General features: G+C 36.6%; 1 protein-coding gene across 2 annotated transcripts in view; it reads left to right on the plus strand.

Moving 5' to 3' along the window:
• LOC120413149 (uncharacterized) overlaps positions 1-23,327 on the plus strand; it is a 52,000-nt gene that overhangs the window by 16,791 nt on the left and 11,882 nt on the right. For both annotated transcript variants that reach the window (XM_052708869.1, XM_039573854.2), the window contains exon 2: positions 3,990-4,219. In XM_052708869.1, coding sequence (XP_052564829.1) covers positions 4,030-4,219 — 190 coding nt within the window. In that variant the 5' untranslated portion in view covers positions 3,990-4,029. The remainder of the gene's footprint in view (positions 1-3,989; positions 4,220-23,327) is intronic.

Here is a 23,327-nt window from a genome sequence, read left to right on the forward strand (position 1 = left end):
CGGGAATCGAACCCGCGCCTAATAGCAACTTAGGGATCGGCAGCCGAAGCCGCTAACCACCGCGCCACGAGGCCCTTGTCCCACATACAGTTAAAAAACATGGTAATATTACATCCGGGAAGGAGTAGGGGAAATTCTCGTATGTTTGGCAGGTTAAGCACTCGCTCCTAACTCCATCCAATTCGCTGATTTTCACTATTTAAACAACCAATTTTGCAAAAAATTTGATGGAAACTTGCTAGCTCACTTCTCCTGAGCTATTTATCACTCGATTACGATTGAAAACGCTTTTATTGGCTTTAATTGAATGACAAAGTTCTGACCTGAGAGCATTAGAGGCACGCTGGAATTAGATGCTGTTTCCCTACATCTTTTATAGCAGAAAAAAGTGTAATTTTATCTCTGAAAGTATGTAATCTTACCTCTTTTCTTGTGAAATGTCAATGTCCTTGTGAAGTTACAGCCGGTTTAAAAATAAAAAATGTTGAAAAAAATTAGTTTTCGATGGTTCTTGACAATTTCTATATGACAGACTTGATTTCTAAGACTTTTTTGTAGTTCAGTGGATGGTAGTAATCTGGATCGTAAATAAGCTTAAATCATCAAAAAACGAGTTATTTCGAAAAGTGGTTTAAGATAATCTTATGGGAAATTGGACGAGCTTTCCGGTAAAAAATATTTACGAGATGGAAAAATCAAGTCTGTCATATAGTCTGCGAGCAGCAGTGAAGCGAGTCAGACGTGCGTCCCCCACACACCAAAAAAGTGCTAAAAAGTGCAAAAAATGCCTTACGGCAAGAAAAAGAGGCGGTCCTCACCAGCAGGATCGGCAGATTTGAAGAAGCTAAAGAATGCCGAAGCGCTACCTGCAAAGCCAGGCAGTTTGAGCAAGGACGCTCAAAATTCGTCAGGAAACCAGTTCGCTACCCTCCCTGTGGACGTGAGCGAGAAGGAAGAATTTGAACGACGGGAAAAGTTGCCACCCATTTTTTGTGAAAACATCGTCATCGGATTCGGTGCGAAAGTGGCTGACCGGGTTTATCAAATCTGGTGCTTTACGAGCTTCCATTCGCTTGTGTGCTGATGGACTCAAAATTCTGCTACCTACCAGAAAGGATTACAACTACGTTCGGGATTTTCTGAACAACACAAAGATTGAATACTACAGCCATGACGATCCAGGTAAACGCCCCTATGAAACAGGTCCTCCGTGGCCTGTACGACATGGATGTGAGTGTGCTGAAAGAAGAGCTCAAAACTCTTAAGTTGAACGTGATCGAAGTCTTCAAGATGACGAGGCACAACAAGGACATCAAGTATCTAGATCAACTGTACCTGGTTCATCTCGAGAAAGGATCGACAACGCCGTCTGAGCTGAAAGCAGTTCGGACAATTTTCAACATCATCGTGACTTGGGAACGTCATCGTCCAGTGCACCGAGACGTGACACAATGTTCGAACTGCTTGCAGTTTGGGCATGGTGGAAGGAACTGTTTCATCAAGAGTCGTTGTGCAATCTGCGGAGGTGAGCACAAAACCCAAGCTTGCAACACAATCAACGAGAACATCGAAGCGAAATGCTTCAACTGCGGTGGCGAAGATTCGACCAAGAATCGGAGCTGCCCAAAACGTGCTGAGTTTGTAAAAATTCGGCAGCAAGCGACGACGAGGCACCAACCAAATCGTCGCAATACACCACCAACATTCACGGACGTGGATTTTCCTGCTTTGGCGTCACCAGGAGCGGGATCTGCGCGAGTGGTTCCAAATCTGCAACCACTGCCGTTGAATCAGCGGCAAAAATTTGCAGAGAGCACAACATCTCCTGGCTTCAGTCAGCAACCGAGGGAAAACCAACCAGCATCAACGGATGAAGGCAGCAGTGACCTGTTTTCACCACAAGAACTTTTGAACATTTTCATCGAGATGACAACAACACTGCGTTTTTGTCCCTCGGCCCTGGCCGAGGTCAAGGGGGGGGGGCAAAAAAATAAAAAAATATAAAAATTTAAATAACAAGCCATAGTCTTCACATTTAAATGAAAAAAGTGTTTTAAAATGCATTTTATACTAGTTCAGTTGTTTTGCAATCATTTGGTTTCAAAAAATCTAAGATCTGACAAAAACAAAAATTGTATCGAAAAAAAAGATTTTGCATCGAAAATTTTCAAAAAATATTAAGATTTTTTAATAAACCCAAACATGCTAAAAATGATTTTAAACGCAGGAGAATGTATTTTAATTTGATTTCAGTTGGTTGCACTTGAATGTTCATTGAAATTTTGAAGTTTATTGTAAAAATATTTTTTTTGCCCCCTGATTTTTCGGGTTAATTTTGAAGGGGGGGGGGGTGACAAAAACTTTTAAAAATATTTGTACCAGCCTAAAGACATATTTAATTAAAAAAAAAAAGTCTGTCATATAGAAATTGTCAAAAACCATCAAAAAACCGTTTTTTTCATCATTTTTAATTTCAAAACCGTTGTAACTTCACAAGGATTGGACTTAGGACAGTGGTCAATATGGAGACTTTTGTGTAAAATTGTCTGGGGAATCGATTTCCGTATTCGGGTATTTAAAATTTTGACGTTTAGAGCAGTTTTCTAAAAAACAGTTTCAGTTAATGATTTTTGTATTTTTCAGGTGAGTTGCTCCATCCTTCATTTTTCATGAGTATTTTTGTAACATATTGGGCTATTTTCATAAAAATTTTGAACAAAAAAAACGTAGGCTCACCTTCAAATTTGACTTTTAAATTTAAAAATCAGATATGTGGCTTGTTTTTTTTTCTTTTAGTGTATTTTTTCGGAAAGCCTGTCAAATTTTCTACAAGTTTATCTTTGATCACTTTTTGATACGATGCAACGATTTCGAGATACAGAAATATTTAAATTCCGAAATACAAAAATATTTAAAACACTTACGCGCTTCTCAAATGTCATTATTGAGTGAAACTGGCTCCATACACACAAAATGGCTTATATAAGCGTAGGATAACATGTCTACAAAGTTTCGTTCAAAATCGGAGAGGGTCCGGTATAACCAATTCCCTATTTGGCATGAAATTGCAGAAAAAAATAAAATAAACTTAATTCAACTAAATGTATTTAGCTATCAAAAATGTTTGGTGGAGGTCGAGCGGAGGGGAAAAAGGTGAAAATTTCAAATGTAGACAGTAATTATTTTTTGCTTCCTGGTCTTTAGGGAAATTTAAAAGGCGGAGGGAGGGGTACAAAAATTGAAGTACCTATACTTTGCAATGGCTTTGAAAAAAAACTATAGAATTCAATAGTACATGGCTTTTAAATGAAAATATCTGTTTTAGGAATTTTTTTCACCTTATTTTCGGAAAAATGATCTAAAACAAGCATACAAAATTTCCTATAAGCTAGCATGAGTCAAAAAAATGTGGCAAAACCCCATTTAGGCTTGCATTTAAGTAACGTACCTGCTCCCTGAATCTCAAATTCCAAAACACCTCATCGCACACCGGAAGGGAAACGCAGAGTGAAGAAACATTTGTTATCTCAGTTTATGAGTAGTTCCTCTGACTAGTTGAACGTCACCGACCAGCTATGTTGACAATTTGCTAAGTAAATATGCAAATGAGTGGCACGAATGACACATTTAAGGTCATCGCTTCTTGGTGACCCACTTTGCCAATTCCACGCCACACCTTGTGAATGGTGACGACTTGAACCTTAAACGAACTTCAGTAGAAGAGTTACAGCACGTTTGAAAAGTTTGGATAATTCCTTTCAATTGCACAACAACAATCGTAAATATCCTGCCTACCGGGGTGTGAAGCGTGCTCCTCCAAATGAAAACCATCAAATTAAATCGGTCGCATATCATAATCACAATCATCTGCTAATCTAACTTAATGTGCACCTATTAACGCCTCAAACACCTCACTCCTCACTCGTCAGTCACCATCCTGCGTGAACATGATTTTAATTCATCTCTCTTCTCTCTTCTCCATTCACCAGCAATCATCATTATCACGGTTGAGAGGCAAGCAGCATCAGTATGAGTGTGCGACGGTACAAGCTGATATTTATACTGGTGTTTTTCATTCAAACGTCCGCGGCCAACGATCCACACTCCGCGCCGGCCACGACCACGTTCCAGCAGTGGCCAGCGGTCAGCACCGGCAGCAGCAGCTCCATCAGTGGTTTCGGTTTCACGAGAACTGGCCGCTCTAGTCAGGGGACACCAGGTGAGAAGGTGGATCTACTATGTTACTTATATGATTCAAATCCGACCTGGACCAATTGAAATATCTATCACCAGTTCTGAAACATTCATATATTTTTGCTAAAAACAGATATCTTTAAAGCTGAAATAAAAATGATGAGATATAAATTAAAGTAAACGAATGCAATTCCTGAAATAATAAATAAAATAATGAAATTATGCATAACTATTCCAAATTATAATGATTTTCAATGATAAGTTTAATTTCTAAAATAAAAAAAAAAACAGAAAATAATATTTTAGAAATTCAATTTGAATTAACTTCCAGAGTTGAGCCATGTTACCATTATTGTATATGAGCAATTATCTAACAAAACCGGAAATGGATTTTATATGTATCTTTTGATATGGCTCAAACTTTGTTGGGCCCTTCTCTACAACCAAAGAAGCTATTTTTTGTCATTAGTTTACCCATACAAGTCTTCATACAATTTTGGCAGCTGCCCATACAAAAATAGTACGTAAATATTCAAAAGTCTGTAACTTTTGAATGAATTTTCTGGTCAAGTTCTAGGTATTGTTGAGGACTACACAACTGGTGATTTTTTTCCTTCTGGATTCGATTGCTTAGCAAAGGAAAGGTAGTGTATCGTCACAAACTGGACCTTATCAAGACACCTTAGGAAGACAACCTATGGAATGTTAACATCAACTTTCACATGTTAACATTAAGTTGATTAATAAAATGTCATTGAATCCGCTTTGTAAATGCCGGCGCCGATACTATTCACGGGTGTTCCCCTCAGGCACAGGAAAAGATTTACTTAATGTTATTATGAGAAAAATAGGTACACGGATTTTTCTATAAACTTTTTTTTAACTTTTTTTTCACAAAAACTCAATTTCCCAAAATATGTATTTTTTTACTTTCGAGATTTTTTTTAATGTTTTAGGAGACAAAAATCCGCAACTTTTGAGACATAGAGTAGTATGGTCAACAATTCTGCCAATGAGTTATGAATTTAAAAAAAAAATTAAATTTCATACATATTTTTTACCTCATGGTTTTTATGTAATATTGGCCCCGTTTTTTCGAATTTTAAAAATAGTGACCATGCGCACTATCTCTGAAAATATTTTTTTAAGTTCAGAAAACATGCTATAAAATTGTTAACGATTGGTTGCTGAGATACAGCGGCTTAAAAAAAAATAAACAAAAAAATGATGTTTTCTAAGTCTCACCCAAACAACCCTCCATTTTCTAATGTTGATATCTCAGCAACTGATGGTTCGATATTCAATGTTAAAAAATGAAACATTTGTGAAATTTTCCTATCTTTTCGAAAACAATATTTTGAATCGAGACTAACATTTTGAAAGGGCCAAATATTGAATAGATTGCTGCGACTCCTGTCAGACTTCGATGTAACAAAATAAAAGTGACAAAAGTGACAGACGCAACACTCTGCGATATGCCATTGTAGATCAGGCTTAAGAATTTCTCACCTTTTTTCCCGAAACCCGCAATGTTTTTTGGTATTGAAATAGTTGATTTAATCAATTCTCTTTTGAGAAATGTTTCTGGGCCAATTGATTGTACAAATCACTACTGAAAAGTGTAATTGGTTGGGTTTAAGTTGATTGTTCAACTGTAAGTCACTTTTGTTAATTTTGGATTTTAACTGAATCATCATATTTCCATGTGTTTTGGTTATAAAATATGCCATTTCATGTTAGGGTATATGTCCCTATTTTGGACCTACTATGCAAAGCGTCAACATATTTCGCATAGTTCTCAGGAACGATCTAACTAATTTGGCTCGTTTCAGGATTGTTTTGTGCCTTAATTTATGCTTAACAAAGTGTACTATTGAAATTTGGAAATAATTTAACCATTTCATTGTTATAAGCATTTCGAGTAAAACATTTTTTGGATGCTTTTTGGACTTATTGAATGTATTTTGGAGACATCGCTGAACCTATTTTGGACCTACACTCTGATTCGTTGAAATTTGGACAACTCGAATTGCGGCGTGCGGCGGCAACACGCACACTTACAGAAACTTGGTTTGATAAACCAAAGGGCCTATCCACGATTATAATTTGGAAAATATTTATTCCAGAAATTAAATAATTATGATAAAACAATGGATTTGTTTTTTATTATATTGAATGGAAACTCACGCTTCTTTTTTTTCTTTCTTCTTTTTTTCAAATCTTTGTTTGAATACCAGGGTGTCTTTGATAGTCATAGTTTGCTTTGTTAAAAGCAGATTTGAAGTGTTCAAACATTATGTTTACTCCGAACTTACCATCACTTAGGTTGCTGATATAATTTTTAAGAAAATCGTTTATGTCAATATTTAGTTAACTAAGTTTATAACTTGGTTTATAAGCTTTTAAACCTTATATAAGTTTTAGGTAAAATTGTTAAAAATTCAGAACCTTGCCTGAAATTCGTTGAAACTAGTTTTGTTCATTAAATTATAGATTTATATTACATGTTTAACTGAATTCAAAGAACGAATCAAAAGTCTTCACATTTTATATGAAATTTGTTTTACTGAAAATGCCTTTAAATTGGGAGATTTTTTTAAATTATCTTTCAAAAACAATAATATTCAATAAGACTTATTATTCACAAACTTATTTTACCTTTTCCTAGTAGAAGATTGCCTGATAAATCCGAAAATGCATTCCGTTTTATGATTCAAAATTATGTTCATTGAGAAAATCATGACACTTTGAGAAGATTAAAATAATGCTATTTATCAACATTTTCTCAATTGTCTCTATTGTTAACAAATTTTTTTAACTTTTAAAAATTTCATGAAAAGTTCTTCATGAGGTACTTTGAGCACTTCTCTACCACGGTCAGTATGATTCCATACCATTCCGTACGTATTTAATTTGTACTCTTCATTTTGTGGAAAAATCTCAAACCTATCAAAGTCACCCAAATTTACGATAATCAGATATGTCTCAAATCATAAACTTCATAAAGTCAACATCGCACCTCTTTTGCCATCACGATCTCCGACACTTATTTGATTTTTTTCTCTGAATCTAACTTTGTTTGTTTTTCAGCAAAGAGCATTTTGAAGTTGTGGATTTTTTATTCATTATACGTAAATTGATCGAGAGCTGATCAAAAAATTGATTTGTTTATAACTAGCTCTTAGGATCTTTTTAAAACTAACTCAAGATTTTTTAAATTTAATTCATACGACTTTTTCAAAAACCACTCGTAAGCAATGTTGACAGCTCCTGTCACGGTGACAGCTAACGATTAAATGAACTAGACCCTTTAGGTTTTTCAATCGTTTCCCCTTCAATTCCAACAGGGTAGCCAGCTTGCATTTTTTTGAAGCAAAAATTCTAAATATATGCAGCTAAATTGGTGATAATGATGTTAAGACAAAAATAAATCAACATCAGTTTAAATTTTGGGATACTTTGCAATCGGTCCTAACAATCATCTAAATCTCTATCATCAATTTGCATTTTTACCGTTTAAAACAAACATATTTTCGTTGTTTCTGTTAATCATTTGCATTTTAAAACTTAGATTTCTTTCAAATAATTACAGTAAAGAAATTCAATTCAAAATATTAAATTAAAAATTATCAATTAATTTCAATGAAATATCGAAATAAATTGATAAACTAAACTGGCAACACCTTGTTATACATGTGTTGGTGATAGCCTTGAACCGACGGCAAAGTAGGTCCAAAAACTGATCCAACGCGGCTGATTTGAAAAAAATATTTTGAATTGTGTTTTTTTCGATAATAGAATAGTTATTTCAATGGTTTAGTGATGAAAAACATAAAAGAATTAAATAAACAACAGTTACATTGCTCGGAAACCGGGCGAAATTGCTTGGTGTCAGTGCAAAACAGAAAAAATCATCAAGGTGTCGCGAGCCAAATCTGATAAGCAACGAGGCTGGAATTTTTGGACCTAATCTAGGTGCTAGGAAAATGGTAGGAAATACGAATGGCATTGGAAAAAGTGGCTGAAAAAGCGGAAATAATCAAAAATGTTAACATTTTTGGAAGAGGTAAGCTACAAAACGATCCAGTTTACACTTTCTGTTGGTTGGATTCAGTGAACTCGTACTTTAAAAGCCTAAACCACCTCGATTAATAAAAATAGGTCCAAAATAGGTACTAGGTCCAAAATAAGGTCATATACCCTATTTTCTCATACATATTTTGAGGTAAGATGAAAAAAAAATAATTGAAAAGAAGACTTATTCGTGGTTTTGTTTATGAAAGCAATATAATTATTGAAATTTGTACATTTAATAGTAGTTTATGCAACAAGTTGTAAAAAGAGGATTTTTTCAGCACGAGTCGTACATTTATCCAACGAGGTTCACCGAGTTGGATAAATACGAAGAGTGCTGAAAAAATCAAGTTTTGCAACAAAAAACAATAAACCAGATGATTTTTTTTAAAAAAAAAACCTGTTGTTATTCTACTAGGAGATGGTAAAATATGTTTGTAAATAATAAATACTATGTGTTTTTGAAACATAATTAAAAAAAATCTTCCAATTTATAGGCATTTTTGGTAGAACAAATTTCATATAAAGTTTGAAAACTGATTCGTGCTTCGAATTCAGTTTAAAAATGCTATATAAATCGATAATTTTATAAAGAAATCTAGTTTTAACGAACTATGGGTGAAATTGGGAGTTTCGACAATTTTACCTAAAATTTAAATGCATTTTTTAAAAAAAAGGTTATAAACTTAATTGACGTAATAAAAAAAATAAAATTTTTCTTAAAAACTATATCAGCAACTAAAGTGATGGTACATTTGACTCAAAAATAAAATTTGAAAAACCTTAAATCTGATTTTAACAAGAAAAACTATGACTAACAAAGTCACCCCGGAATTCTAAATAAGAATTTTCATCGCAACTAATTTTCTAAACTCTATTGAAAAAACTTTTTTTCAAAAATAGTGCATGGACCTTGTGTGGCCTATTCCAAGTACATCTTTTAAAAATAAAAACGTTACTTAAACCACCCTTTGCTATCCAAAATAGACACAAAAGGGCGGCGTTTTTCAGTGTTTTATCAATTTGACTCATTTTTCATACCATTAGATTTGGTAGTCAGATCTTCATATTGCAGGGCACTTTTGTGCTTACAACTTATGATAAGGTAGTCAGATCTCCCATCCAATTCGTGCTCGTTGGAAAGGACTTTTAATTACCTATTCAAAGATAGGTCGCATGATATATTTGAACAACGTTTTCATCAAAATATCTGAGCTCTGGCCTCCAAAAAATATATAAATAACACTTAAGTGCTTATAACTTTTGATGGGGTTGCCAGATCTTCGATGTTTTGAACGCGTTGGAAAGGCCTTTTGATTACCTTTCCAACGACAGGTCGCATGATAGATCCGCACATCGTTTTTATCAAAATATCTGAGATCCGGTCCGGAAGGGTTTCCAGCAAGGCCTCAGACTGGCAAGTAATTAATAATTACTTTAATTTTTAGCTGGTAATTAGGTAATTCTTCAATTACTAAGTAATTCATGGTAATTAGGGTAATTAATTAATTGGTAATTAAAGTAATTTTTGAGTAATTACATTAATTGATATTTTTAAATTGTACTTTTACAACGAAACTATTTACTTTTTATATATAATCGATTATAACATTCAATTCAATTCAATTAGTTTTTATTAGTAAATAATCAATTCACAATTCCGTAATTCTTATAACCTAATAGAGTTTTGGAGTACCTTTCAACTATGATTTGTACTATAGTTCATTTTGATGTAATTGGATATTCTAACAATGGATTTGCCAACAGAAGGAAAAATTATTTTAAAAAAAACCTTCTAAATTTGCTAAGGAAAAGGATAGAGATAGAAAAGCTTAAAACTAGATCACAGTTTGTTTTGTCTTTTGACGTCGAAAAACTTCGCTGCACAAGGCAGCTTATCCGTTGTAGATATACTTCATCATAAGCTCACTCAGAGCTTGGAATTGTTCTGCCTTGTTCCGGCAGGCACGAAAGCGCGTGAGCATCTCTCCAGCAAGAGCGAAAAACTCGGGAAGCGTGAAGAGATCATCTCCGGTAACGTCTGCTTGTCCCGGTGAAGTACCGCTCCCAGAAGCGGCTACTCTAGCGTACGAACCTCCCCAACCGGGAGGGAACGCTGGGTTGGTCGGTGGAACCGCTCCGCCGCCAGCTGCTGCAGCGTTCGTGCTCGAAGTCTTTGGAGGTTGGCGGGACGCTGGCGCTTTCTTCTTCTTGTCCTGCTCCTCGAGGTACTTTTTCCGCGCGGCACAGCCACGGAAATTCGCCGTGTGGTTTCCACCACAGTTCGCACACTTGACGCGCGCTTTGTGCTGCTGGGCGTTTTCCCCCAGCTGGTCTTTCCGCGGAAGATTGCACCTTTCGGTGAAGTGGGTCTCACCGCACTTAACGCACCGGGGCGGAAGATTACAGTTTCTTGAACCGTGCCCGAATTTTTGACAGCGGTGGCATTGCGCTGCGTCGGTCGGATTCTTCGTGTAGAATCGCCACGTCACGAAGAAGCCGTCCAGTGCTTTGATCTGCCGTAGGTCCTGGATTTTGACCGACCCACGATCGAAGTACAGGAGGTACAATGTGTACGTACCTGTCACCGTTGTCGATTTCGAGAGCACCTTAACCTCTCGAGGCTTAACCTTGACGCCCGACAGGTGTTCTTCCAGGTCGGAGATCGGGCGGTCCGGATATCCCTGAAGGACGATCTTCACTGGGACCTTCTCTGCTGGGTCAAATGTGAAGAATTTGAAGTTTCGCAACTTCAACTTCTTCACTACCAAGTCGAAATTCTGTTTTTTATGCGTAATCACTTGCACCGAAGTTTTACTAATTTTAAGACAATATTGGAGTCCCTCAAGCAACTCGTCAACATCGTCCGCCAACGTATCCAAAACAAAAATTGGAGGTGGTCGTCGTTCCTTCGAAGAGTTACACTTTTTCTGCTTTCCTTGCTTGCGCGCAAGTTCATCATCGTCATCGTCGTCGCCAGCACTGCTGCTGTCACTGGCGGTGTTGTTTTCTTCTCCACTCAGCATCTCAAATTCGTTGCTGGTGGGAACGTTGGAAGTGGTTGTTGTCGTAGTACTGGTGGACTGCTGCTGCTGCTGCTGGTCGGAAGTACTTCCGGATGCCCGGGTCGATTGTCTCGTCCGTACTGGGGACTCACGTGGACGGTATGACACGTGTAAAAAAGAAGGATCGGTGACGTCACCGGGCACGCTCCCGTGCGCGATGGCGGTCGATGCGGCGTTGGTATGTTTACCTTTCTGCACTCTGCCGGTAGATGAACTTCGCGGGTTTTTCGAGGCCGCACTCGAACTGCCACGGCCACGGCCGGCCCTTGGCATGCTGGAGCAGCAAACTCGCGGGAAAACACTGTTAATTACGGCGAAAAAATCGAAAAGTTTGAGGAGCTCCGAACAGTTGACTGTTGCTGGCTGGTGTTGCCAGTCCCGATGACGATTATAACATAATCTTATTAATTTCAAATAAGAGTGAAACACAAAATTACAGAAACTGATCATGTATGTAGAAGGCCTTATCACCATAGTTCTCTCCAAAAACTCTCCTAAAATTTATTTTTATCATGTTGTTTATCGAACTGATTAACAACAAATATTACCCAGTGAAAAATGTTTTGTGAATCCGAAATCCATTCATTTTTATTAAGTTATTATAAAAATATGTTTTTTTTTTTTTTTTTTGAAAGAACTACACTGCCCATATTCGCATAAATGTCCCATATGCAAAAACAGCAAGCTGAGAAAAACACATTTAAAGTTTGTCCCATACATAAAGCTATGTGTAAAGTTTTCGAGAAAAACTGGGTTTCCTCCTGATTTCTAGAACAAAGTACTGGATGTTATAGGCTCTTTCAAAAGAGCACATAATTTTGAACCAAACTGCATCAATAACTCGAAATCGACGAAAATGCATATGGGAAATTTATGCGATCAGGGGCAATACATTAGAATCGATTTTATGCTTTTCCTTCTTATTGACAGTCAAAATTATTTGAAGTTTTTGTGGATCAAATATTTAAAACCAAAATGTACTTAATTATCATTGAAATAAACAAAATTTTCAAGTGATGACCATTTAAAAATCAATAAAAATAAAAATATGTTTTTTTTTATATTTTTTCATCATCTGGCAGTCCTGTAATATCTCTCTATTAAGAGATTAGCTATTTTCCCGAAAAATTTCCAAATATTTCTGAGACAAATGTTTCAATGGTAAAAATCAAACTCAGTGAAATTAAAATCGACTAACATTCAGATGCAATTAAATCCAATGGTAATGTCACGTTCCACATTATCTGTATTTTAAGTATCAGATTTTTTAAATTTGCTTCAGAAAAAAAAAATGCAAAGTAATGTCAAACCAATGTTTGAAAAACGTTTTAAAACTAAACGTTATTTTGATGAATTTCACAATTCTCAAGAAGAGCCGCTGCAAATATTTGTCAATGTTTTTGTTTAGCTCAAATAATCAGGGGGCCTTTTTTACAACAAATTCTATATATAAATGACATTCGTCTTTGGAAGCTAAAAATATTATTGAAATTCATATATTGAAGTAAAACAGTACAATTTTTTTTGCTTTTATGACAAACATGACTTCAAAAAACGTAAGCCAACTTAAATAATCTTCATTTGCAATTGTTTGATAAGGGTTCGGTTGATTGAAACGTGAACATTAAGGAAATTTCGAATCAGATAGTGAAAAAGGTTAAATTGGCCATGAAACAATTATTATTGTTCATATCCAGAGTTTTTTTTAAAGGTTCTATAAGCTATTGTGTTTCATATGTTTATAAGACCTATTAAAAAAACTCTAGATATCAATTGAGCTACTTATTTTTTACCGAAAAATTGTTTAGTTAAATACGAATGTCAATTTTATAATAAAATAAAAAATCCAAATTTCAAACCAATTAACTCGCTGTAGGATATCATGTAAACATCACTCAAAGTTTCAGCGCCCTCTAGTTGGGGGCATTTTTGACGTTTGATCGCCTATATCTATTTTCAATAAAAATTATACGTGAAAAAACAAAGTAAACATAATAATTATCGAAAAAGCTATCGAATGATATATTTATCAATGTTTTTTATCGTAGTGAAAAGTAATTAAGTAATTTGTGTAATTAACCATTATGCACCAGTAATTTGAGTAATTAATTGGCAGACTGACAAGTAATAGACCCTTCTAGAAACCCTTGATCCGGTCTCCAAAGAGTGCATAAATAACACTTAAGTGTTTATAACTTTTGATAGGGTTGTCAGATCTTCAATGTCTTGGACGCGTTGGAAAGGTCTTTTAGTTACCTATTCAACGATAGGTCGCATGAAAGATCCGGACAACGTTTTCATCAAAATATCTGAGATGCCGCTTCCAAAAAGTGCATAAATAACACTTAAGTGCAAATAACTTTTTATAGGGTTATCAGATCTTTAGTGTCTTTCAAATATCTTTCTAAAATTGTATAGCATTACGGCCTTTCTTACAAAAAACACCCTTTTTACAATCTTGCGAACTTTAGTCGAAATCGTTTTTTAGCATAACTTTTGAAGTACTTTACTAAACATAATGAAAATATGACCTATGGGACATGTAGACGGATCTAAAAACACAGATCCGGACAAAATCGGCCAAGCCAGTTTCGAGAAAAGTGAGTGAGAAAAAAATCTACGTCCATCCACACACACAGACATTTGCTCAGAATTTGATTCTGAGTCGATAGGTATACGTGAAGGTGGGTCTACGTGGCCTGTTTAAGAAGTTTAGTTTTCGAGTGATTTTAAAGCCTTTCCTCAGTGAGGTGAGGAAGGCAAAACCTTACTAGTAGAATAATATTCCAAAAATAAATCGAAATTCTATCAATGTCACCCTGGTTTACGAAATTAACTTTTCTTGTCATTCTCTAGTGATGAAATGGTCCAATATTTTGGTTTTGAGTTGACCACACACACAAACGCCAAACTAAAGCGGCAAAACAAACGATTCACTGAAATATTCGAAAGTGATTTTCAGAATTGCAAAAAAAATGTTGTATGCAACTCCATGCTAACTCGATGTTTTTCAGCACTAGTCGTAAGTTTATCCAACGAAGCTCTGCCGTTCTTTTGCAACTTGTTGCAGAACTGTAATTGTCGTTTCCCGACACACCCGCAACTAGTTGCAATACGAGTTGTTACCTTTTCAGTAACTCAGTCCTCTAAATCATATTAAAATAATAAAAAAAAACTATTTTTTGAAGTTTTATTTCTGTGTTAAAAAATAGTTAACTTGAAAAAACAAAAGGAATCCAAAAAGTTTTAGCAAAATAAATAAAATATATTTGGTCCATTTTCAGTTTTTGCTGATGTTTGTTGAATACCGATAATTCAATCAATTTACACTTTCCTTAAAATAATTCCAACTACCGGAGTAAACGACTGAGAGTTGAAAAATTATTCGAAAAAAGAAAAATTATTGTTTATGTGAATGTTTAATTTATAAAAAGAATACTTATTACTAGAGAGCCTGGATCTTATTAGAGAACGGCCATCTCAAACCAAAGTACCAATCGAAGCACGAGAACTGTCAAATGGAGGTACCTATAGAGCAAAAGATAAAGGATTTTGCTTAATTGGTACCGTAAACCGGGGTGACTTTGATAGGATTTCAATTTGTTTTTGGAATATTTTCGAACAGGTAAGGTTCTTCTCAAGATTATGTACTGGGGTAGGCCACACAAAGTCCATGCACTATTTCGGAAAAAAAAGTTTTTTCAATAATGTTTAGAAAAATAGTTACGTTAAAAAATTTTAGTTTTAATTCCGGGGTGACTTTGATAGTCATAGTTTTTCTTGTTAAAATCATATTTAAGATGTTCAAACTTTATTTGTACGCTAAATAGGGGGATGGCGTCGCTATTTTTAGACCACGTTTTCCACTTTTTCTCATCGAAACCGACTACTTTATCGACTTCATTTTGCTGGGCGAGATAGGACGCCGTCTATTTTTAGACGATGACTCAGCACTTTTCCACTCTTGCGCTTAAAAAAACCAGATGGCAGCACGATGTAACGCCACGTCCCTATGCACTAAAGTAGCTGATATAGTTTTAAGAAAAAAAATCAATGTTTATATTAAGTTAACTAAGTGTATAAGCTTTTTAGCAAAATACATATAAATTTTAGGTAAAATTGTTAAAAAGTCGGAATTTTGCCTGACATTTGTTAAAACTTGTTTTGTTTATAAAATTATTGATTTATATTGCATTTTATACTGAATTTCAAGCACGAATCACAGATTTTCATATTTTACATGAAATTTGTTCAACTGAAATTGCCTATAAAGTTGGTGATTTATTTAAATTGTGTTTCAAAAACAAAATATTATATATTATTTACAATTTTTTTTAACCTTCTCCTAGTAAAAAATTGTCCAAAGAATCCAAAAATGCATTCCGTTTTCCGATTAAAAATCATGTTCATTGAGAAAATCATGACACTTTGAGAAGTTTTAAATAATGACTTTCATCAACATTTTTTTAACTATACTTAACTAACTTTTTAAATTTGTCAAAATTTTATGAAAAGTTCTTGTTGAGGTACTTCGAACACTTCTCTACCACGGTCAGTATGTTTCTAAACCATTCCTTACGTATTTTAACTGTACTCTTCATTTTGCGTAAAAATCGCAAACCTATCAAAGTCACCCGGCTATCAAAGTCACCCCGTTTTACGGTACCTCCGTTTGACAGTTCTCGAGCTTCGATTGGTACTTTGGTTTGAGATGGCCGTTCTTTAAAAAGGTCCAGGTTCTCTGCTTATTACATATCTTTCCGATAAAATATAATTAAATAAACAGTTTAAAAAGAATCAGTTAAAACTCTCCTCCCTACCGTTTTTGTGTCACCTAAATTTCAAACCAATACGATCACCTCCCGACACACCCCCAACTCGCATCAACAGAGAAGATTCCCGCCGAGTTGGTTAGTAGCTCAACCCTCAATTACGGTGGCTGGCGCGCGTTAATCTGCCCGCAAAAGTGGCGCTTGGCTTATCTCAACGCCAAGTGTAGTTCAGCGACGCGATGTGAAGTCTCACTTTCAAGGTGTGCGCCTCGATCAAAAGCCGGCCGCGACTGGAGCCCGAGGTGGCTTCCCTCTGTAAACGAGACTTCCAAGAGCGGAAGCCATTCGTTATTTGCTTGCGGAGAAACACCATTATCGGCAGAGCTAAGGGAGAGATATCGTTGGAAGAAAAAAAAGCTGACGGATTCAATGGGTTTGGATTATAAACATGGACTGTTTATTGAATCATCCGGCATAAACATTCAATTTTATCAATTGATCGTGCTGAAATTGACGTTTAGTGTCGCTTTTGATGGTGGTCTACATTGTAAGCAAGTCAGCTTTAAATTATATTTTCACTGGAATGACAATATTGTAAAAATCACAAAATAGCAAAAGAAATTCGTCTTATGCAACATACCAAAAAATATGCTTCCTTGAACACGCCATCAACTAGCATCGATCTGAATCGGTGGATCTTCCTTAACCAGCTCTAATCCAGCATCTCAATGCACGACTTGAACACAGCCACACGATTGCATAACCTATGCCGCAGCTAATTGCCACGATAGATGGATGGATGCGCGCACAAACAGCTGAATCTTCCGGCTATTCTTCGATGAGCTTAGCCGGCCTTAGACGGGGCTGCGTATGCGCGATTCAAGTTGGCACATAAATCAACCAAGATTCGCTATCCATCCCGCAGCTGCTGCCGTCGCGGGCTCTAGAGGGGCTTCTTCTTTAGCGGCAGACGTTCCGACGGCGACGACGATTCGTCGCGTGAGGAATCCTCGCCAATCCGCAATAAATTGGAAAAGCACAACCCGGCGTGGTCGTCACAGCTGGGTGCGATTTCCGAGAAAAGTCTCTCGCTGACTGTCGCTGCTTTTGGGCTTGGGGTCAGTGGTGCTTTACTTGGTGAAAATTTGACCCCGCAATGTGATGTTTCGACTACCAGAAGTTTGGTTTATGGATGGCCCCGAACTTCAGTTGATCGAATCTCGCCGAAAATTACTCTTAATTTTTATTCGTCACACATAGGTACAATTTAAGTGATATAATCCCTGTAACATAACCATACAAAAATTAGTTAAGAAAAACAACATATAAAAAATTTCAGTGTCACATTCCAGTTCAAGATAACAGAATACTAGAATTAGGGACCAATGAAAATAAATTATGTGCCGATATCGATGGAGTCCACAGTCATCTCACAAAATTAATGCGGAACACATTTCAAGCAAAACAATGCCAAAGGGCCGTTGTGGGTTTGTAAACAAAGAGTGTGTCCTGCTCACGCTAGAGGATGTTTACATCTGGCATGAAAGGGATACACTCTTTGTTTACAAACCCACAACGGCCCTTTGGCATTGTTTTGCTAAATTTGTGTTAATTTATCATCCAACAATTTATTTGACATTAGGACTACTACAATGAACTTGTTCAGACCATTCTCGAGCTATTTCACTAAAAAAAGTTCTTTCTTTTGATCAAAACACTAGTCTATCAAGTGCAGCAAAATACTGCCTGAAAATTGCCTGCTTCATAATTGGGGTATGAAGGATTTTAGACTTCGTCCATAAAGTACGTCACGCAAAAATCAGCCAAAACAAACTTGGGGACACTGTGGAGGTTTTCCCCTGTCCCCTTAAAATAGTGGAGCATCATCAATTCCCGTCTATCCTATCCTTGGTGCGCGGTGCAGAGCCGGCAATGGGCACTGCCATGGTGGTGAGAAGATGGTTCAGAGAAAATTGGTTCTACTCCCAACTATTGATTCTAAGGCAATTTGTGCTTAGACCATCATCACATCACATGGCAAAATCCAGACTGCAATCCGCTAAAATCACCGTCTCCTAGCGAAGCGAAGTATTGATCCAATTTTGTGGGCTCGTCATACAAAATGGGTACGTAAATGCATGAAAATATGTGTGTAATTCTCCGCCAACTCGCACAGCAGTTGCCCCGACCCCTCTTCGCTTTGCGTGAAACTTTATCCTAAGGGGTAACTTTTGTCTCTGATCACGAATCCGAGGTCCTTTTTTGATATCCCGTGACGGAGGGGCGGTACGACCCCTTTTTATTTTTGAGCATGCGAAAAAAGAGGTGTTTTCACTAATTTGCAGCCTGAAACGGTGATGAGGTAGAAATTTGGTGTCAAAGGGACTTTTACGTAACATGACTGTAAATTTTTTTGGAACATGTCATTTTATGGGAAATTTAATGTACTTTTCGAATCTACAATGACCCAGAAGTGTCATTTTTTCATTTAGAAAAAAAATCATAGGTAATCAAAAAACGTGCCCAAAAGATTGAAGATCTGACTACCCTATCATAAGTTATAAGTACTTTAGTGTTTTTAATACACTTTTTTGAGACTGTGTAGTGTATTCACTTCATGCATGCGAGGAAGGCACCAACCACCTAGAGGTGGATTTAGTAACGTTTTTTTTTTATAAAATCGCGATTACTCGTGATGTTTATGAGCAAACTCCTTATGTTTATACATCAAAATTTTTGTAATTGTCTGTTCTATAACTTTGTAGATCATTGTCACACTATAAAAAATATCCTTGCAAAGTTAGAAAAAATACAAAACAATAAAATGAAAATTTTTGTTCTAAATGCAAAAATGACCCATCTGGGTCAATGTAGATTCGAAAAGTACATTAAATTTCCCATAAAATGACATGTTCCAAATTTGTTTAAAAGTCGAGTAACGGAAAATGGGAGAATTTTTAAAACTTTTATTGGTGTATTTTTCGATGAAAAATACGTTTTTCCGGATTTCTGAGTACGCCATTAAATCGGGCGAATAATTTCACATAAAAATACCTTTGACACCAAATTTCTATCTCATCACCGTTTCAGGCTGCAAATTATTGAAAAACACATCTTTTTTCGCATGCTCAAAAATGATAGGGGTCGTACCGCCCCTCCGTCACGGGATATCAAAAAAGTACCTCGGATTCGTGATCAGGGACAAAAGTTACCCCTAAGGACAAATTTTCACGCAAATCGAAAAGGGGTCGGGGCAACTTTTCCCGATTTCGTGTGAGTTGGTAGAGAATCACCCATGGATCTTAATATGGATTTTTCTGAACGATTTGGTGTCTTCGGAAAAGTTGTAGTTTATAGGACTATTCAGAAAAAAAAGTTACACTCTTAAAAAAAATCACCCTTTTTTTTCATCAAAAATTTGAATCCCATTAGTGCATGTTAGTGCAAAATCTGGTTCCAAAAATATATATTTGTTTTTTTTTAATATCGATGAAAATTTGAAAGAATTATTTTTCAAAGCTAAATCAAATTAATAATTGAATAGAATACAAAACATTTGATAAATTCCACCGATTTCGAGTTGAAGGCACTAAATATTTTTAGGTTCGTAATTTTTTACACCCCCCTCTTCGTTTTGCGTGAAACTTTGTCCTAAGGGGTAACTTTTGTCCCTGATCACGAATCCGAGGTCCTTTTTTGATATCCCGTGACGGAGGGGAGGTACGACCCCTTTCATTTTTGAGCATGCGAAAAAAGAGGTGTTTTTCAATAATTTGCACGTAATTTTTACGTAAACGTTCGTAATTTTTTACATTTTTCAACCTATTTCAAAAATGTGGAAAATATACTCAAAATTTCTTAACACTTATAGCACGAACAGGGTCAAAACTTACGCGAAGCACCAAGGGGGTCAAAAAAGTTGTAAATGCAACTTCAACCGGCTGTATCTTGGCGAAAACTCAACCGATTTGGATGATTCTTGTTACATTCGATCCGGAAGAATGCCAAGAATCACCTCCAACAAGGTAGATCCAAAACAGATGCGTCTACCTTAAGTTATAATAAAAAAAAACATTCCCAACTTTTTTTTCAAAGGGTTGTATGAGCCGGTGGAAGGGAGCGGCCGTGGCTGACTGGTTACGGTGTTCGCTTTGTAAGCGAATGGTTCTGGGTTCGATGTCCATCTGCTCCCAACGAGAATGATTAGAACACAGAAATTAGAAATAATAAATATGAACGAAAAATCAAAGTCGCTCGAGGCGGGGTTCAAACCCCCGTCCTTTGGATTGGTAAGCAAAAATGGTAACCACTAGGCCATGACAACTTGGTGAGCTTCGACTGGAATTAGGAATACTGTTACAGAGAGCGAGTTGTGGCGCTATAACCACGGCAAATAGTGTCCAGGGCATTCGTGGAAATACAATGTCCCATCCCAGAGGGTCCCGGAGTACCAAACCTTCTTAGCATGGTGCTCCCAACGAATGCAACCAAAATCTCGGAGCGTAGGTGGTGTGTCCCCACGCTTCTTCCTCCCCTGTCGATTCAGAATTGTGCTGTTGTTCGAACACTTAGTGCTCAAACTCAACCCAATTACGAGTCATCTCTGCGATACGGCTTTACGCAGTAGGCCTGGCCGCTTTAACGCTTGTGATGTTTCAATGCATTCCGATGCAATGGCGCACTACAAATGTTAATGAATGACAAGAAGAGTGCTAGGCGTCATCTAACCTAAGGCACGCTCCAGGATCCCTTTGAAAGATTGGCTGCGCTAGGGTCTGATTAGATTAGATTAGATTAGACAAAGGGTTGTATGAGCCGGTGGAATTGCATTTCCAACTTTTTTGACTTCGTTGGGGCTACAAGTGTTTATAATAAATTAAAAATGCAAACTTAAATTTGCAATCGTAAAGTAATTTTAATTTTATCTTTAAAAACTAACTTAATCCACCTATGTGGTTGGAGCCTTCCTCACAACAATGGCTGTACACAAGTTTCATCTATTTTTTAGATCCGGCTTCGAAAAAGTACATCAATATCACTTAAGTGGCCATATCTCGAGACAGGGTTGCCAGATCTTCAATGTTTTGCACTCGTTGGAAAGGTCTTTTGATATCCTAACCAACAATGGGTCGAATGATGGACCCGGACATAGTTTACATACATTTAAGTGAGATCCGGCTTCAAAAAAGTACATCAATATCACTTAAGGGGCCATATCTCGAGACAGGGTTGCCAGATCTTCAATGTTTTGGACTCGTTGGAAAGGTCTCTTGATAACCTAACCAACAATGGGTCGGATGATAGACCCGGACATAGTTTACATACAGTTAAGTGAGATCCAAATATATGTGAAAACACATTTTTATACATAACTTTTGAACTACTTATCGAAACTTCAATCTGTATAAAACTCGATCTATGGGACCCTAAACCAAGTCGAATTCAGCCAGTGCCGAGAAACATGAGCTAGTTTGTTGGTCACATACATACATACACACACACATACACACACACATACACACAGACATTTGTTCAGTTTTCGATTCTGAGTCGATATGTATATACGACGTTTTTATACGAAGTTCATTTTTAGAGCAGGATTATAGCCTTACCTCAGTGAGGAAGGCAAAACGGGTCAGACTTTTAAGGGATAAAACACTTTTTTGCCTTCCTCACTGAGGTAAGGCTATAATCCTGCTCTAAAAATGAACTTCGTATAAAAACGTCGTAGACCCACCTTCATGTATACATATCGACTCAGAATCGAAAACTGAACAAATGTCTGTGTGTATGTGTGTGTGTATGTGTGTGTGTGTGTGTGTGTGTGTGTGTGTGTGTGTATGTGTGTGTGTGTATGTGTGTGTGTATGTATGTATGTGACCAACAAACTAGCTCATGTTTCTCGGCACTGGCTGAACCGATTTGACCCGAACTTGTTGCATTCGACTTGGTTTAGGGTCCCATAGATCGAGTTTTATACAGATTGAAGTTTCGATAAGTAGTTCAAAAGTTATGTATAAAAATGTGTTTTCACATATATTTGGATCTCACTTAACTGTATGTAAACTATGTCCGGGTCCATCATCCGACCCATCGTTGGTTAGGTTATCAAAAGACCTTTCCAACGAGCCCAAAACATTGAAGATCTGGCAACCCTGTCTCGAGATATGGCCTCTTAAGTGATATTGATGTACTTTTTTGAAGCCGGATCTCACTTAAATGTATGTTAACTATGTCCGGATCCACTATCCGACCTATTGTTGGTTAGGTTATCAAAAGACCTTTCCAACGAGTGCAAAACATTGAAGATCTGGCAACCCTGTCTCGAGATATGGCCACTTAAGTGATATTTATGTACTTTTTTGAAGCCGGATCTCACTTAAATGTATGTTAACTATGTCCGGGTCCATCATCCGACCCAACGTTGGTTAGGCTATCAAAAAACCTTTACAACGAGCCCAAAACATTGAAGATCTGGCAACCCGGTCTCGAGATATGGCCACTTAATGGCCTATCTACAATCACTTAGCTTAGAAAATTTCACTTAGCTTAGGAATTTGAATCAATGGAAATGAATCTGAGTTTCTACAATGGAAAAGTAATCAAATTAGAAACTGACGTTTGGTTTGGAAAATTTCAAAATCTACGGTAAGTTGACGTTTCCATATCAAAGGTAAACAAACAACTGCATAGCAACGTATATCAGCCCAGCAAGTTTTCTAAGTTGATTGTGGATGACGAACGTAAGTTGCAGACTTTCCTAAGTAACTACTTTACTTAGATGTTCTAAGCTAAGTGATTGTAGATAGGCCATAACTGCCCATATTTGAAAATTCGGCTATTATGCCAAATCAAGTATTCCGAGAAAAACGCGTTTTAGTGTTTGTCACCAAATCTCCGTCAAGGCAGTTTCCCATAAGAATGGCATATTAGCCGTTTGGTTTTTCACCCGGCAGCCAAATCTAAACACTATTTTAGTGAAATTCAAGTTTCAGAAGATGCGTTGGAACATCATCTACACAGAAAAAAAAATCATGGTAATATTACATCTGGGAGGGGTACATCTTTTATGTCAGAAAAAAGGTGTTATTTTACCTCTGGAAATTTGTAATTTTACCACTTTTCTGGTGTGATGTCACTATTTCAATCTAAATTGAGGTAAAATTATATCATTAAAGAGGTAATATTCAACCTTCAAAAATTACAGCTTCCAAATTTACAT

The sequence above is a fragment of the Culex pipiens genome, chromosome 2, assembly GCF_016801865.2.
Source record: "Culex pipiens pallens isolate TS chromosome 2, TS_CPP_V2, whole genome shotgun sequence".
In the NCBI taxonomy this organism is placed as follows: Eukaryota; Metazoa; Arthropoda; class Insecta; order Diptera; family Culicidae; genus Culex; species Culex pipiens.